Source organism: Protopterus annectens, chromosome 15.part0, assembly GCF_019279795.1.
Source record: "Protopterus annectens isolate FY-2018-M chromosome 15.part0, PAN1.0, whole genome shotgun sequence".
Lineage (NCBI taxonomy): Eukaryota > Metazoa > Chordata > Ceratodontiformes > Protopteridae > Protopterus > Protopterus annectens.
This window is the reverse complement of record NC_056749.1, coordinates 9,442,529-9,461,575: the sequence shown is the minus strand read 5'-3', so window position 1 is coordinate 9,461,575 and position 19,047 is coordinate 9,442,529. Positions and strand designations below refer to the sequence as shown.

At 38.5% G+C, this 19,047-nt stretch overlaps 1 protein-coding gene across 1 annotated transcript in view; it reads right to left on the bottom strand.

Moving 5' to 3' along the window:
• Positions 1 to 642: 642 nt before the first annotated feature.
• BRME1 (break repair meiotic recombinase recruitment factor 1) overlaps positions 643 to 19,047 on the bottom strand; it is a 907,620-nt gene continuing 889,215 nt past the window's right edge. Inside the window, exon 8 of the mRNA XM_044057727.1 lies at positions 643 to 1,026. Within this exon, the coding sequence (XP_043913662.1) occupies positions 864 to 1,026 (163 nt within the window). The 3' untranslated portion in view covers positions 643 to 863. The remainder of the gene's footprint in view (positions 1,027 to 19,047) is intronic.

Sequence of the window (19,047 nt, the reverse complement as noted above, 5' to 3'; positions counted from 1 at the left end):
AAGCCCAGCCCAGAAAGCTGAAACACCAAACGCAAACGTACTACATATAATATATCTGAACAAAGTAATTATATCACAAAATATAACATTCTGCCAGATTACAGTGCTCGCAGTACATCTTAACCATGCACGCTAAGCTGCAGCGGCTTTGCATTTCAAGCTGTAATAGCTCACCTGTAGAATTAATGAATACCCTTCCTGGTGCACAGTAATATATCACTTCTACAAAAGTACTCCACAGTTTGCTCTTAATGCAGAGGAGCCCTTTTACCTGCATTTCTAGCACAATGGCCTATCACAGAAAATCTCTACGAAGACAGTGCTTTTCTGTTTTCATCTACCCTTCAGAAATTACTTTCTAAGCAGTTCTAAAGGAGTCCTTGCCAGCCTCCTTCAAAATTGCATTTGAACATCTGAGTTTATGACTTCCAGCAATTCAGCTACTAACCAATTTGTTTCCACTGTTATTTGTAGTACCAAATTTTATTATACTTATTTAGTTCTAAAAGTAATGAATTATTATTATTTTTATGAGTGTAAAAATAAATATTTTGTTCATTATAAATATCACAAATGCAAAATGAATGTGATAGCATTCTAAAGAGAAAAAATAAGCACAATCGTTTTTTAGTCAATGTTTCTTTATCAAAGAAAATATGAAGTCTCAATGTAGAACAAACACAACTATGTACATTACATCATACGGTGCATAAGATATACACATATTATTTATGTAAAAATGTTTAAAACACATATAATCCTTGAAACAGCTATTCCATCATACAGATCCTTTTGTTAATATAGAAAACTTGTGAACACAGAACTTACACAACCTCAGTACAATTATTTTTAAATATGTCTAATCATTCATAGCATTGTTTTGATTTGTAGTTCTTTCCTTTTGGCAGGTATAAAGCATTTGATTTTCCCTTTGATATCTGTGGAAATCTTCCTACTTGTTTTTCCTTTCTTAGCTTTGCTTTTCTGACTGTCACCAGTTCTCGATGGGTAGACATGATGAGTCGGCTGAAAGAGTTCAGGATAAATGTTCAACACCATTAACATCAGCAATCTTGACTACAAGAAACACTGTAACATTGCTCTTATTTATTTGTATGACTATCCACAATGGCAATGTAGATATTCACTACTCCAACAACATCAGTGTAAAAGAGATCTCCCTGCCATTGTAAATATTCACTACTCCAACTATATCAGTGTAAAAGAGATCTCCCCACCATTGTAAATATTCACTACTCCAACTATATCAGTGTAAAAGAGATCTCCCCGCCATTGTAAATATTCACTACTCCAACTATATCAGTGTAAAAGAGATCTCCCCACCATTGTAAATATTCACTACTCCAACTATATCAGTGTAAAAGAGATCTCCCCGCCATTGTAAATATTCACTACTCCAACTATATCAGTGTAAAACAGATCTGCCCGCCATTGTAAATATTCACTACTCCAACTATATCAGTGTAAAAGAGATCTCCCCGCCATTGTAAATATTCACTACTCCAACTATATCAGTGTAAAAGAGATCTCCCTGCCATTGTAAATATTCACTACCCCAACTATATCAGCGTAAAAGAGATCTCCCTGCCATTGTAAATATTCACTACCCCAACTATATCAGCGTAAAAGAGATCTCCCTGCCATTATAAATATTCACTACCCCAACTATATCAATGTAAAAGAGATCTCCCTGCCATTGTAAATATTCACTACCCCAACTATATCAGTGTAAAAGAGATCACCCTGCCATTGTAAATATTCACTACCCCAACTATATCAGTGTAAAAGAGATCTCCCCGCTATTGTAAATATTCACTATCCCAACTATATCAGTGTAAAAGAGATCTCCCCGCTATTGTAAATATTCACTACTCCAACTATATCAGTGTAAAAGAGATCTCCCCGCCATTGTAAATATTCACTACCCCAACTATATCAGTGTAAAAGAGATCTCCCTGCCATTGTAAATATTCACTACCCCAACTACATCAGTGCAAAAGAGATCTCCCTGCCATTGTAAATATTCACTAATCCAACTATATCAGTGTAAACGAGATCTCCCTGCCATTGTAAATATTCACTACCCCAACTATATAAATGCAAAAGAGACCTCTCTGCCATTGTAAATATTCACTACCCCAACTATATCAGTGTAAAAGAGATCTGTCTGCCATTGTAAATATTCACTACTCCAGCTATATCAGTGTAAAAGAGATCTCCCTGCCATTGTAAATATTCACTATATCAGCGTAAAAGAGATCTCCCTGCCATTGTAAATATTCACTACCCCAACTATATCAGCGTAAAAGAGATCTCCCTGCCATTGTAAATATTCACTACCCCAACTATATCAATGTAAAAGAGATCTCCCTGCCATTGTAAATATTCACTACCCCAACTATATCAGTGTAAAAGAGATCACCCTGCCATTGTAAATATTCACTACCCCAACTATATCAGTGTAAAAGAGATCTCCCCGCTATTGTAAATATTCACTATCCCAACTATATCAGTGTAAAAGAGATCTCCCCGCTATTGTAAATATTCACTACTCCAACTATATCAGTGTAAAAGAGATCTCCCCGCCATTGTAAATATTCACTACCCCAACTATATCAGTGTAAAAGAGATCTCCCTGCCATTGTAAATATTCACTACCCCAACTACATCAGTGCAAAAGAGATCTCCCTGCCATTGTAAATATTCACTAATCCAACTATATCAGTGTAAAAGGTACGGAAGGATCTGCAAGTTCCTTCTTAGTGGCAGCCGCCACCACCATGGCATCAGCGGGGACACCTTTTGTGAGGAACTGCTTGTCCGACGGGGCAGTAATAAATGTAGAAGGCCTCCTAGGGACTGGCTCTACAGAGTCAGGAGCAGCCCACACCTTTCGAGCAATAACCTGCATAAGGGGGTCGAAAGGCGGAGACACCCAGGAGGTGGAGGGCCGAGATCCAAACGCCTCCAGGTATACTGACTCATCCTCAGAGGGATTATTGGTGGGCCAGTTTCCCCTTTGTCTAAGGAGTTCTAGGATGTCTGAGAAGGAGACATCCTCAGAGGGGGATCTTGGGGATCCCTCTGACTCATCTAAGTCAGTATCTGAAGTGATAGACTCGGGGGAGTCTACGTGTTTCCTCTTACAGGTCCTCTTCAAATCAGGAGAATCCTCGGAAGAGGGGGTTCTTCCCAGTGGGGAAACCTGAGGCGGAGGATCTCTGGGTCCGGGAGCAAGAGAAGTGGCAGAGATGTCGACAGGCACCATAGAGGGAGGAGCTAAGGGAACAGACTGCTGGCTGAGTCCAGTGGTCAGCACACTCTTCATCACCTCGAAGGCTCCCCTCCCAGGGAGGTCCGAGAGAACCCGTTTCTGAAGAGCCAGGAACTCCAGGACCCACCGAAAGGGAAGGCTCTGAGGCAGATGTCGGAGCCGAGCTCACCAAGGCCGAGGCCCCAAGGGGAAGAGAGGGGTCGGACAAGGGTCCGATGCCACTCACCCCCTCGGAGGAGACCAGGGAAGCCCGACCACCGAATCCCTCTAAGGAAGGTCTCGAAGAGGAGATAAGAGTAGAGGCTGAAGGAGCAGAAGGGGGTATCTGTCCCTCAGCCGTAGCAGAAACTATTCCCGAAGACTCCAACTCCAAACTCTGGGGTAGAGTCGAAGGAGGAACTGCAATGGGGTGTGGACTAATAGTCATCTGTTGAGACGGACTATGTAGCATTTGGGCCAGTGCCTGTGATTTTAATAATCTACTGACCACTCTCTCTAAATCATGGTCAGAAAGCCTGGATGACCTTGAAGATCGGCTCCGATGGCTCGGTTCCGAGAGTATCGGCTCCAAGGAAGGGGACCTAGACCTCTTCCTCGAAGGAATCATCGGAGCCGATGAAACTATAGAAGCTGTCGGAGCCGACAACTTCTCGGCACCGACAGATAGTTTCGATGCATCGGCTCCAGCCGGAGCCGATACAGACTTAAAGGTAAGTGTGTCGGAGCCGATCGGCGCCGACACCGAAGCCTGAGCCACATGGTGATCGGAACCGATCGGAGCCGACACCGAAGTGGTCGAACCAGAATCGGCACCGATAGCCATCGGTGCCGAAGGTTTGTGTAAACCAGAATCGGCTCCAGCCGGAGCCGATCTCGACTCTGAAAGAGTCGGAGCCGAGGCCGCAGGCTTGGACACAGAAGCCTGGGCCTTGGAAGACTTAGAAGTCTTAGATGGAGCCGACTTAGCCGGAGAGCCCTCCGGCTTAAGAAGGCCCCTCAAAATGAGCTTATTTCTCCTTTCCTGCAGGACTCTCTGGCTAAAGGAATGACAAATCGCACAGGAGTCCTGCAGGTGGAGAGGTCCCAGGCAGTATAGGCAAGAAGTGTGACCGTCTGTCAGAGACATTTTCTGACAGCACGAGTCACACTTCTTAAAGCCTGAGACCCTTTCCTTAGACATGTTGTAACACACACACACAACACCTGTCCAAGAATTTTACAATCCCAAAAGGGAAAAAAATAAAATTGTCTCACAATCACACACACACCCTAACAAGGGGGGGATGGGATGGGAGAAGGCCTGACTAAAAAGTTTTAGAAGAGAGGGAAATTTAGTCAGGAAAGGACTAAAACTAGTCTAAAACTACTAATTTTAACTATAAATATAACTTTAAACTGAAAAAGGGGCAAAAGTATTAGTGTATGAATCACTTACCAGGAGCTGGTAAAAGGAGGACCTCATCAGCGAAGCGGCAAACGAGATCTGGGTACTTACCGCCTTGCATCATGGGATATGGGGCTGCCTCGAGCTGGTAAAAGTGACTCTCGAGCTTAGCAAGTGCCGAGTCGGAGCCGAGGATCGGCTCCGAACCCATCAAGCAAGAATGAAGGCGAGATTGACAACTTAACATTGAGAACATTCATATCTCAGTGACTACTTCATCTATGAAGCAGTCTTCCCTTATGTTAAGACACTGTTCCTTGGTTTAGTCATTCAAAAGGGATCTGGGTGACTTTAAATGCACAAGCAAGTTTCAGCACTGAATTATTAGTATCAAACTTCTTGAGAGCTTTAGGATATTTGCTTTCTCGTTACAACTGTAGACCTATTTATGTCAGCAAGATAGAAAGAAGGAAACAGTGCTCTTTATAAGGAGGGCATGGCCTTCCAGCAACAGTAAATGCTAGGGAGCTAAGATGGCTGACAGTCCACCAGGACAGGACAGTGTTTTCTTCTGTGAGAGAGAATGCACATAGATATTGGGACATATGTCAGAGAAAGTAGTACAAAAAATCTAGGAAGAAATGTTGACTTGAGGAAGGGTTAATCTATTTGTGTCTGGGCAAGCTATGACTTTGAAGTCTGCAATACAAGTGTAAGTGAAGATCCACTAGCTATTTCTGGTTAATATCCCCAATGACATAAAGACTTCTGTTTATAATACCATGTTTGAACTTACCAAGATCTAGTTCAGGAAGTGACGGTGATAAAGAGGTTTGCCACACACTGTAGCATATATGTTCCATAATGGCACCCTAAGGTAACTTGAATCAGTACCCAGCTGGGGCTACAGTGATTTGAGGAGTGGTCTGTGTCAAAGCAGTAGCATTTAGTGAGCTCTTCAATTTTACCAAAAGGACAATTTATTTATATATTTATTTCAGTTTGTTTACCAGGAGAGTACATTAATCACTACAGATAATCTGCAGGCACAGCACAATACAATCATTTCTGACCGTCAGCCCTTGACGTTCTGGTGAGTTTCCTAGCTGGGGTGTTTCCTTTGTGAAGTGTTTACTTCCTCCTTGAACTCTGTGGCTTTTTTCTGGGTGCATTGGTTTCCTACCACATGTCAAAGACATGCAGCTAGGTTAACTGGCAATCCTTTTATTGTCAATATCTATCTGGTGTGCTTTGTGTATATGTGTGTGTGTGTGTGTGTGTGTGTGTGTGTGTGTGTGTGTCCTGCAATGGGCTGGCACCCTATCCAGAAATGGTTCTATTAATTTTGCTTTTTGGCTAAAATTCAAACTTTGTGTCAGAAAATGAAACGGAAGCAAAAACAATATACATCTAATTTAATAACTACTGAACAGTTAGAGCTTTCATCTTATCAGAGAAGACGTCTGTGATAAAACAAAAGTGCTAACTGTTCAGGAATTATTAAATTAGATATATGTTGTTTTGGCTTTGCTATTTCATCTACTGCCACAAAGTTAAACTGTGGCTTTTTTTTGTTTTTGTTTTTAACTATGGTAGTGGAATAGTATTCTGATTTTCAGTGTTTTGCTTTTTGGTTGCCAGAGTGGCTCCACTAATACAGCTAAAAATGCAACTTCTCTAAATAGGAATGTACAGCAACAATTGCATGAAACTATCTGTTCAAGTATATATGTACTCGAGTATAAATGAAAGTTATGTACTTACCATAATGCTATATCTGTTGCTGTATTTTTCTATTTGTCTCAACTGTTGAGTATATTGGATTCAACTGGATCCAAAGCCAACAACTTCTTGACTCTTGAATCCTAGGCGCAGGTTCCTCCCCTCTACCCAGTATTCCCATCTGTCTTCACAGTTCCTCAGATCAAGTTTGCCTATGTATACCTAAGACCCTTACCTATAATATATAAAAGGAAAAGGGTACCTGAGATAAGCAATGACACAGTGCCAAACTGTAAATAAAGCGAAGCTCATGACAGATCCAAAATGGTTAGATGGGAGTTGCACATGTGACAATGTGGCAGGTGACAGATGGAGGGAAGACTGAGATGGATGGAGGAAGACAGCATGGATCTAGTATTATGGTAAGAACATAACTTTCGTATCTAGTGTTGCCTAGTCCGTCTACCTCAACTTACTGGGACAGAGGTCTCCAGCTACTAAAACCCCCCAGAAGGTCTCATGGAAGGATATTCAGGAGAATGGTGGAGCTAAATGAAGCCCAGGATCTAGACAGGAGATACAGCTTGTAATGAGAGATGAAGGTATGGACAGTAGAACAGGTAACTGCAGCACAAATGTCATCTATAGGCACTCTAGCAAAGAAAGCTGTAGAAGCTGCAACTGCTCTAGCAGAATGAGCTAGGGTTATGAGGTAATGACAGTCCCGTGGCTTTGTAAGCAAAGAAAATACAATCAGACAGCCACCTGGATAGTGAGACTTTGGGAGCATTGTCCCTTGGAAAAGGAAGAGAAGTTTATCAGTTTTCCTGAAATTCTTGGTGCAATGTAAATAAAACCACAACTGGCAAAGAACATCCAGCAAATGTAAGGTATATTCTCCTCTGTTTGAAATGTTAGGGAAGAAAACTGGCAAATTAATGGTCAGTTAGGGAAGAAAACTGTCAAATTAATGTCTGATTTAGGACAGATTCTGAATCTACTTTAGGAAGAAAATTAGAGTTGGTTCAAAGCAATACCCTATTTTTGTGGAACACCAAATATGGAGGCTTACATGATAGAGCCTGAAGTTCTGAAATCCTCCTTGTTGAGGTAACTACCACCAGAAAAAGCATTTTCCAAGAAAGAAATCTCAGTTCCACTGAAGCTGTAAGTTCAAGAGGGGTCTTGGTTAGGGTCTGGACTAAAACAGTAATATCCCAATGTGGAACAAGGTATCTTGAAGACGGTCGAAGATGGAAAGCACCCTATAAAAAAGCCTTAGACAACTTCAATGAGGCAACAAGACTATAATTCTCTCCCACATGAAAACAGGAAATAGCTGCTAAATGAACCTTAGTAGTGGAAAAGCTAGCAAACTCTTGAAATAAACTTCCCAAAAAATAAAAAAGAAGGGATCTAAACCCTTGGATGAAGTCCAAATGGAAAACCCTTTCCTCTTGTTTTTATAAACTTTTATAGTAGCCAGTCTTTGGGAAGAAGACAGAATATGAAACACAGAGGAAGAAAGCCTAGAATTTCTGATCATCGTTGGAAGTGGACAAACAAAGTGGTCTGTTTTAGGGATTTGATGTCGGGTAAGGCTGGCCGGATAGATGAGAGACCAGGTCTGGAAGAGGGTCTAGCACCCAGGGAGGTTATATCAGGTGATGCCACATAAAAGGGAACCATATCTGTTAAGGTTAAAAAGGGGTGAAGAGAATCACTTTCGCCTTGCACCAGCTTGCTTTCTGAAGGAATTTGGATATAAGAGGAATGGGCAGATAAGCTTACAGGAGACCCTGGGATCAAAGCATCCTTCAGTAACTCTCCCTCTTGGGGGATCATGGCAAAGTAACTGCTGCACTTGGGATTGAGTGAGGTAGCAAACTGATCACAGTAAGACTGGCTCCAGAATTTGAACATCTTGGCAGCCACTAAATGACTGAGAGACCACTCATGAGGCAGAAGAATGGACCTGTAGCATATAAAGTTTATTGTTTTTCAACAAACAAAAATCACTCAGTACTGTCGTCATTGGTGGGTTCTAAGCAGTGATAGATTGGACAACAGTATGCATATTTTGGTGGATCATCAATACTGGCAAATCAGGTGGGCACAATGTCATTTTTTAAATGTTGGGGGATGTTCACCATGCATACAGCTGCAGTCATAACAGATGGGTTCTCCTGCCGTCAGGCGGGTCCTCGTCGGCCGAATTCCAAAGTCTAGGGTCCGGCGTCGGTTGTCGTCGCTTCTTCCCTGATGTCAGTGCGACAGGGGTATAAAGGAACCAGCCGACACCATTTTCTTCAGTCTTTCTTGCCGCGCGGTGCCCGAAGCAGAAGCAGTTTGCTAGTGCCGGTCCGCCCGCCAGCTCCTGAAATTACGAAAATTTTGAAACCGAAGTCTTCTTAAAAGCTAAGTACCCCGTTGGGGAAACTTTTCTTGCCTCAGACCGATGTCAGACAAAGTTAATAATTGTATTTCATGTGGGAAGCAAATACCGCATAAGGATTTCCATTCCCTCTGTATTCCTTGTTTAGGCCCAGACCACGACGTCTCGGTCTGTCACTTTTGTGCTACATTCAACAAACGCACCATATTTTGGTGGATCATCAATACTGGCAAATCAGGTGGGCACAATGTCATTTTTTAAATGTTGGGGGTTTTAGTGTGTATGTGTGTGCTTGTGTTGGGAGTGCTGCAATAGTAGATGATTATTAAAGACAGAGATTTACAAACTGTGGAGAATATGTTTCTTTGTTTCAAAACCTGATACTTGGGTACTAGGAATGCCAAAAATAGATTTTTTAAGACATAGCTTCTTGCCATTTACAATGGATGGATATTGGACAATGTTAGCAGTATGAGTGTGGTCCTGTAGGGATCTGGAGGATGCTAAGTCTACCACTGCCAGGGTCTTGTAAAGTGACCTGGAAATGGATATCGGGATGTTACTGAAAAAATACAGCAAGTGGGCTTTGAAATGTAGTTTAATTAAACAAAGTGCACTTGCAATTTACAGGACATAATTTAATTTATTTCAGGTAGTCCAGATCCTGGTAGATTGTATATCATTAGACTTAATTAGGGAGAGGTGTCATTCTGTGGAAATAAGCAGACCTAGTTTCAGTGAAAGCTATGTGGTTGTTTGCAGGTAGGAAGATGCAGGACGTGGAGCCAATGTGTTTTATTATTTTTAATGAATTTGTCATTTCAAAGTATGGTTTTCTTTGTTGCAAAAGAAGGCAGGATTGAATGAACTATATAATGCTTAACTGACAATAATGGGATAGAAACATTATACGTGATGTATAATGTTTGCAGCTACACTTGTTTCAGTGGTGTCTGTGATGCATAACTATTTTTGGGCCTGTGTCCCATTTTAATTTTAACTTTGTCCAGAATTCTTGCTCTAAGGTTGGGAGGTATGGTTCCATGCTAAATCAGAAGGTTGTATTTACCTTGGAAGACTTTTCAGCATAATTATGAGGAAACAGAGCGTTTTTAATATCTCCACTTATTTCCAATATAAACTGCCACGTAACCTTGCAAATAACTTTCTTATTAAGCTACTTTAATTCTTTTGGAATGGACAGGTATGCTTCATTGGTCGGACGTAAGAATAGTGTGCTGTGACTGATTTCTTGCAACAAACAGTCTGTGGTTTACTTATCACAATAACTTTTCTGTGTTTTTGTGTGTGTAATCAATTTAACAGTTTTAGAGATGTTTTCCAAAATTAAGTAAATACATAATAAATAAAAAAAGTAATCTTTTCTTCATTTTGAGCTATTGACAAAGTCTAGGAATTTGTTTTTTTCAAAAGCGATGGTCAGCATTACAGCTTAGTAAACAGTCAGTCTGTGAATAACTTCTGCATAAATTAAAATGTCTGAATGTCAAATGGCTTTAGATTGGAGGGAAGTTATATGTTTACTCCAGTATGTAGTATGATCTTAGAGAGTTTATAGATTTCTTATTGATTTAATTTTTGCTGAGCGGTTGTTTGTTGATTTATTGATGGTCCTTTTGGTGGTGGGAAATTACATGGATGAATCCATCTCTATTATGATTTTTTTTTCAGATATTTTGACTTCCAGACAATTTCAATCAGTGAGACTGTGTCATGTGATTACTGAGGTTGCCTATTTTACAAGTAGGGGCTCCTTTTCTCTCTGTGTGTGTGTGTGTGTGTGTGTGTGTGTGTGTGTGTGTGTGTGTGTGTGTGTGTGTGTGTGTGTGTGTGTGAGAGAGAGATTTAATATGTATACTGAATATATTTTTGCAAATGGAATTCTTAGTTAAATAAGCCCCTCTTCTTAGACAAGTAGACTTGAGTAACCAATATTAGATCTTAGCCATCCAGCTGGGAAAGGTTAGTATGTGGATTTTCCTTCTGGTTTGATGAAGGCTATGCTATTTACTTAAGGAGTACATTCATGGCTATCTATCCAGTTGTTGTTGAACTACATTGTTTGATAATGAGAGGAGATTTTTACAGAAGTTGAAAGTTTTTGTGTCAAGAACCTGTCCATACAAAGTGGCTTGTTTAAGTTGCAGTGAAGGCCGTGGTCTTTGTAGTGAGTGTTTTAAATATAACCAGTATTTCTGAGGTGGAGAAAGTCTCTTAAGGCAGGATCTTTCTTAGCCTGGAAAGCAAGCCAGTGATGAAATTTATAGGGGCCAGAGAGACAGAGGAAAGCAAGAAGCTTTTTAGTCTGTTTGGATAACTAAGTGAACTCAGTCCTTTGACCTTTTTTTATCAGAAATGGTTGTAGTCTTTCTTTTGGCAGGGTGTTTTGCTGAGGCACGTGCCAAAAGGGGTGTTGCACTCAGTAATTGCTCTTGTAAAGGAAGAATACAGGGATATTATGACCTCCTTGTCCCTGGATGAGATACCGTTACTAATGAGGTGGGCCATTTAAAAAGCGTTCCATAACGGAGACAACGTGGTGGTCAAAAGTCAAATTTCTATCAACCTAGGTGCCCAAGCACCTCACGACTGATTGCATGCTTACAACATTGTTATTAATGTGATAATTTGTGGGGACATCACTCAAAGGGGATGATTTTGCATTTTTTGGCATTTAGCTTGAGGCCATGTTTCTGGCACCAGTCATTTGTTTGGGTGAGACCCTCTCGTAGCTTATTCAGAATTGTTTAATTAAGTAATGTGAATTCTTTACTTTATTGCAAATTTGTTGGCTTATTTTTGTGGATTATAGTATTGTATGAGTGCTAATGTTGACATTGTATGTAGATGGACTGCTGGAGTGGTTTTCCCAGTGAGAAATGCTAGTGCTGTAGTGAATATCTGTTCATTTGTAAAAAAAAAATCTATATATTAACTAAGATGCTGGCATTAACTGTTAGGTTAGAGAATTAAAATAAGAATGAGAATTAGAATTTTAAGGCAAATATTAGGCATTTATTACATTTATTAATTGTTCGAATACACCTACAGTAAAGCCAGGAGGTTGACTTTGGTCTCCCGTGGTAGCGAAAGAGTTAACTATATGATATATTTTATATGCGCCCCAAGACAATTTCTGTTCACTCAATGCGCAAGCCAAAAGGTTGGACCCCCCTGATCTAGATAAAGGTTCCAATACAATTACTATACACATGCTGTGTTGTTAATTCAAATTTTAGCATACAGAGTGAAGTAACAGCATATAAGTTTTGGTTCAAATTTCTGGTTACATCTGTGTGCATGCACGTGTTTCTGTATAAGTGGGAAATGGGAATTTCTAGTTACATTCACATACGTTCATGCGTGTCTGTGTAAGGAGGGAAACGTGAGTAAACTGCCTGGAATTTAGTGTATAATTTTTTTTACTACTATAGTACTTAAAAGTATACATAAAGATGGGTAAAAATAAGTAATTTAATTCCACCCAGCAGTCTATAAACCTCACATAGTGTAGAATACTATCGCTAATCAATGATCAACTCCTCATGAACTCTCAGCAAATTTCAATACGGTCTTATCTTCCATTTCACAACTACTCTTAGAGCTATCAATTACGGGAATCTTACATTTCTGCTTTATAAACAACAGTATGACAGAACAACAAACTCCCTTGATCACAGCACATATACTAGGAACTATATGGTTTAACTCCTAGACACCAGCCTACACTTACCAAACTGGACAAAGTTAATTTAGGGCTTCTGAGCACAGGCACGTTTTCGTCTTATGATAACCAATAAAGCATTACCCTCAATACTGAAAAGAAAAACGAAAATGCATGCCAAAGCAGCAAAGCCTCCCCAGACAGCACCACAAACACGTCTTCTTCCACCAAAAACCACTGGACCGTCTCTCATATTATCTCTCTCTGCAGCAGGGACTCTGAGCCCTGCAAAAACAGGACCTGGCTCATTGAGAGGGAGCACACAATCAACAAGTGCACACACTCTCCAGCGAAACATGCAAAAGATGTCGAGCTACTGGCTGAGCAAAAGTGAAATAGCCTTGATGCATCCCATGTATGCACCCTATACACACACAGGTTTTCTACCACCATGTCACATAAAATCCCATTGGTGAAGAAAAAAAAATAAGCAGTGGTACATCAAACCTCATATATGTCTCCCAAGTTGTGCTGCATGGATAATCAATTCAAGGCTTGCAGATACATTCACTTCACCATACCTCCCATGTCTACTTTTAGGCAAATAAATTCTGCAGCACTTCAATGCAACTCAAATATTCAACTCAAGAAACAAGAGCCTACGCATTTTCGTTTTTACTCAAGATCGACCCACAGTAGATCAGGAAATGTCTGCGGGTTGAGACTTCTTACCTGACAAGATAGCCTGCCTGGCATAGTCAAACAATATTAGCAGCAAGCAAAAGAGAAATCTCAGCTGAATGCTCCCTTTGACAACCGTTGTTTTTTTTATGGGGCATTTGCATTAAATCTCTAGCAGAATAAAAGAGAAAAAAAATCTCACACCATTAGTAACACCAAACATGACCCTACCTATCACAAAATCTTTTCAATTGTCTTGGTGTATGGTGAGCACCACATATTATGAAACTAACCAGTGCCCTACTACTGTCCTGTGCTGTTGCTATACCTCTTTTTGGACTGGTTTTCAATTAACTTCCACTACATTAAATCTTACCTCATGGGGCCTGTACACTACCACTAGTGCCTTGGTTTTCCTTGTTCGATGTAAGCTAATCTGTCAGCCGCAAACACTCCCATTCGTCCCTGAAGTTTATGAAGTTAAGTTATTTTTTTGGCCATCTAGCCTAAATCCTTGGCCAGAAAGAAGTTCCAATCCAGCCATGTTTACAACATTGCAGTTACTTTTTCCACATGGCAGAAAAAGAAAACCAAGCCTCTTAGTATGTATCCGAGTGTCACAATACCTCTTGGGAACTGTAGTCCTATTACCAGTACTCATGGAAAAACATCATGTTTATGGTCTGAAGGGTTGTATGGTTCCAGGCATGATGATTTGAGGCAGAACTCATCTGTCTCTATTTCCCAGTCATGTGGGCGCCCAGTCTCCAACGCACTGACTCATAAAGCTGACGTCAGCCATAACTTAAAATTGAAACAAAATTTTTAAAAATCAGGACTTGAAGGGACACTTGGAAATTTGTGGCACCCCATTATTTTGCCCTCAAAACCAGTAAATACTGAAGAATTTGGTAGACCTGAGAGATATGGCTGCGCTCCCCTACATCCATTAATAGCCAGCTTAGTATGTTCCTGTCATTTATAGGTCTTTCCTGTAATTCTGCTAAGTCAGAGTATGACTCTTAAACAAATTTCATAATTTTCCCTCTTAACTGGGTTAACATTAACATTTCAGGGGTACAAAGTGTGCTCCCTGACATAGTTAGCAACTGATTTTCAAACTACTCTTGCTCCTGCTGTTCAGCTCACATTGCCCAACCTCTTAACAAACCTACACGTGTATAGCATTTATACTCAGTCACAACATGGAGTCACCATTACCAGATTCTCAAGGTATTATGACATAAATAGTGCACCACTATTCCAGCTTAATCCCCTTCTAATCTCACAAACCAATAATTCAACTACATGCAAATTAGAATACCACCCTTCCATGGCTGAGGCTGTAGCCTCAATACATATATCTTCACTTGTCCCAGTGTACCTCTCCCACTAGTATGTGGCTCCATTAGGACTATTCAAAACAAGTGTGGTTGTCCTCAAGTGAGGTAGTCAAACTCTGGGTAACCATATTGCACAGGTTCCCTCCAGTACAGCTTAATAAGAGCATAAATAAATAATTTATACTCACCCTTCCATGGCTATACAGTCACTCCACAGTCACAGTCATAAATAATTAAACATGTCCTCAGTTATGCAAATGTATAACAGTCAGGTATATTCCCTTAAATTACAAAAATGTTGCACATTTATAGAGAATATTATCAACTTTGTACCCTAGTATTATAACACTGCTCTGACCTTACCTTTTCCTTCAAACCGTCTTTGTAATATCCCCTTCCATTAAGACATCTAAAGCAGTACAAAATAGTTATGATTATATACAAATTCAGCTTGCATTCATATTTCTGACTATAGTACTATTAGGCAAATACAGAAACATTAAGCAGAAAAGTAATGTATGTTGGTTAACAGGTAGTGTGCTAGTCCTTATAAGACTCACCTGCACACCAGTTCTTTGATAAATCAGTGTTAAACCCTATTGTCAGTCAGCTTTCACTTTCTTGTCCAAACATTTTGGATTATGGCTCAAACCTCTCTCTATTCCCCATACCCTATAATAAAGTAAGTCATACACAGCGTGCTGTAGCTGTGAAATCTAATAGTGTCTTATTGTGTGTTAGAGATCCTTCACTTCACCAGTAGTCCATCATTAACTGTATATATCTCGATTAGCAAGCGAATCCTTCCAACTGATATCTCACTTATGTTCATCGGGTGTCCTCCTTTAAAACAGACAAGTAGCACTCTTGTAAACCACTTACTGCATATTCTGAACCAATAGTATAGGACAGACGACTGCCCTATCCCAACAAAATTACATTTAAATATAAGATAAAGTAGATGTGTTGAAAATAAAGTCATGTGACTACAGCCAGCAGCCCATATTCTTGGAAGCTACTAATTTAGCTCACATGACCGCAGCTTTCAGCTACTTTGACATACCAAAATTCCTCAGTGCTGCCAAATTCTTGAAACCTGTATTATTTTTTAAAGATATAACACCCTTATTAAATTCACGATATTTAAATGACATGGACACAAATACAGTTATAGAAAACAAAAAAATGTTTACATTTTCCTTAGTTTCATGTATTGTACATAGATATTTTTTTAGCAATTATCAAGTCTCTTCAACATTACTTTTCCCCCAATATCTTTATTTTGATTTCCATGAAGAAATACCAAAAAACTTCTTCAACATATGAGCATAAATACATAGAAAATGATTTGTTTATAACACATTGAAGAATTAACAGAAAAAAAGAAAATAATAACATAACTATGTACACCAAGTGACAGGTGCCATAACATGAGTTTAATTAATACAATAACAACAGTAGATAAACAGTATTGTCTCAGAGAAAAAACTAAAAGAAAAAACAAGACTTTAGCAATAAAACTTCTCTTTGTTAACTTAGCTTAACATGTAGATGTGACTAATTGAACTTACTGGAGTTTGTGGCCAAAAAGTGTTTTCCACAACTCTGTGTAATAAAAGCATTTCTTTGGTTGCTAACTATTAATTTATGAGCCATTATATATTTAATCTCTACGCGTTTAAATCCATTCCATGATACATTTGATCTGTCAAGCCAGTTTTGTGAGCTATATAGCTTCATCAATGAAAAAAGGTAATTAGGATATGTAGTTTTTGTTTAGATAGACTTATGAGGGAATGTGTAAAACAGCAAATTCCCAAGACACAGTAGTCTTTTCGTACCCCATTTTTTTCAAGTCTGACCCTTAGTGAGCACCATAACTTATATGAACATTTACAGCTCCAGAATAAATGCAAAATGTCAGCTCTTTGGTCTTGTCAGAATAGGCAGGAGAAAATGTGGAATAATAGGTCTACTTCTGTTTGTCAAAAAACGCTTTTTCGACAAACAGAAGATTGAATCCACTTAAGCGAAAGTGCACTACATCAACAGTGCACTTTCGCGTAAGCCGATTTACCAAAGCACATTACAGTGGGGATAAGGAAATATATCCTTTTCCCCACTGTAGTCTTGATCTCGAGTTAGTATATTTAAGTAGGAGTGTGTGGGGGTGCAGGGGGCTTGCCCTGAAATAGTGTTTAAAGTAGTTTGTTTTGAATCGGCTTTTGCAAAAGTACACTTTCGATGTAGTGTACTTTGGCAAGTGAGTTTCTATGTTTCTTGTTCGAGATTGTGAAATTTCGATCAAGAAACGTGAATGAATACTATTTATTGAGTTTGACAGAAGTTAAATATATGTTATTAACTATCATGAATTGGATAAACATTATTTTGGATTAGTTTTAAAGAAAGCTGACTTGACAGAGATTTCTAGTTACAATGATTTGCAGGTGCATCTTGCACCAATAGTCTGAATACAGAATATTATCTTGATATTTAATTGTTGTGATTAATTTATACATATTTGTTAGCATTTTCTTTTTAAGTGAGAACATATTTCATAAATCCTTACAGAGATTGATATCATTATTGACTATTTTTGGATCTTCTAATGGGGTTGAAGTCATTTCTTTAATCTGTTTTATTATAACTAGATAGCTTTTAGGAAGGTTTAATGCAATTCTGAAATCATTAGTAGAGAGGTTTTTAAAATAATAACTCTCTAATATTTACAGTTTTCTGATTAAAAGGTAACTGTTCAGCTTTAACACTGAGTTATTTAATTTAACATTTGGATTGAGGTGGAGTGGTTAGAAAATGTTAAAAGGACTTGTTAGATTTAGTGATTCGCTAATATTTTGCAAAATAGTTATATTTTTTAGGCAATTATTTAATTTGATTATATCCATATTTTCTTTCTTGAGGAAAGGCAGGGCCTTAAGGTTAATTTTGGAACCAGTTACTGGATTATACCATATTGTTACCCAAATCTGCTCCATTTTGTTTTAGTTTGACAACACACAGAGATTGCTGTAATTCTACTAGCATTTATTATGTGTAGAGTTTAAAGTCCGGGAGACCCAAACCACCAATCTTTTTGGGATAAATCAATTTCTGACAGCTAATACAGATCACATTAGAAAGATTAATAGTTAAGATTTTTGAAAATTTTTAAGTATTATTATATTAGTTGTGTTAAACTGAAACAGTAATCTAGGTAGTATATTTATTTTAATAATAGCCATCTTTGACAATAGAGGGAATTTTAGTTTGTTCCATCTGAGGATATCCTGTTCATTGTTCAAAGTTTCATTAAGTTAATTTGGTCGTTTTGGGTCATGAAGTATACCCAAATATATCAGTGTCATTAACTTAATTCCAGATTCTGGCAAGTAATTAAGTTATAGTTTGGGTTTAAAGGAAAAATAGATGATGTATTCATGTTAAGTTTGTAGTTATAAAATTTTGAAAATATTTCAATAGAATTCTGATTTTGGATAGATCAGTATTAGGTCAAGTAAAGTAAAGGTTTACATCATCAGCAAAGACTGTTAGAGTAAGCTTTATAGTTTTTGTAAGAAGGTAGTGAAATGTTCTTTGAACTATAACAAGGAAGAAGCGGTTCTATATAGATATTAACTGGGGATAATGGGCAACCTTGTCTTGTTCCATTAATAATTTTTTGGAAGAGAAACAGTTTTGTTAATATAAGGTTGTGTGTTTATTTGAGAATTTTAATTGGGTTGATAAATGTTTGTGGTAGACCAAAATACGGCATTACTAAAAGAGAAAATCTAGGTTAAGTGTATGAAAAGGTTTGGAAGCGTCAAGATCAAGTCAGAATTATTATTTTGACTAGATAAAAATTGTACTAAGAAATGCTAATGACTAGCACTGAAGAAGGGTACCATCCAAAAGCTTTTCATTCATACTTATTTCATGTTCTTGTTTTAATAAATAGCCTGGAGTGTCTATAGTCAGAGCATTTCTTTGTATCATTTTCATTTTATCTCTGACTTAGTTTGAATAATCTAATTTACCTTTGGACTAGATAGAGAAATCAGGCTGTCCACAGTTAACATTTGGTCACAGGTCTACCATGAAAAACCTGATTGGTTAGGTAATATTATACTTGGTAGTAGTGGTTCCAATTTGTTTGTCAATAATGAGGCAAATATTTTAATGTCTACATTTATAAGCGAAACCAGTCTATAAATTGAAGTGTCTTTAGTGTCAGTATTTTCCTTTGGAATAAGGATTGTTTTAGAATTATTTAAATACAGGTCAGTTATACCATTTTCTTTAGTGTAATTAAATAGATGCAATAGGATTTTTGACATTTTTTGACTAAAAGTTTTATAAAAAGCTGCTGTATCTTCATCAGGACCAGGGACTTTGCCCAGCTTTTAAATTATTATTTATTATGCTTTGTATTTCTTGTAAAGTGAAAGGAGCTAAAGAAGATCCTGCTGACTTGTTGTTTGGGAAAACTATCTGGTTTAGGAAATTGATCTTTTTCTTGAGAAGTACATGATAAATTTT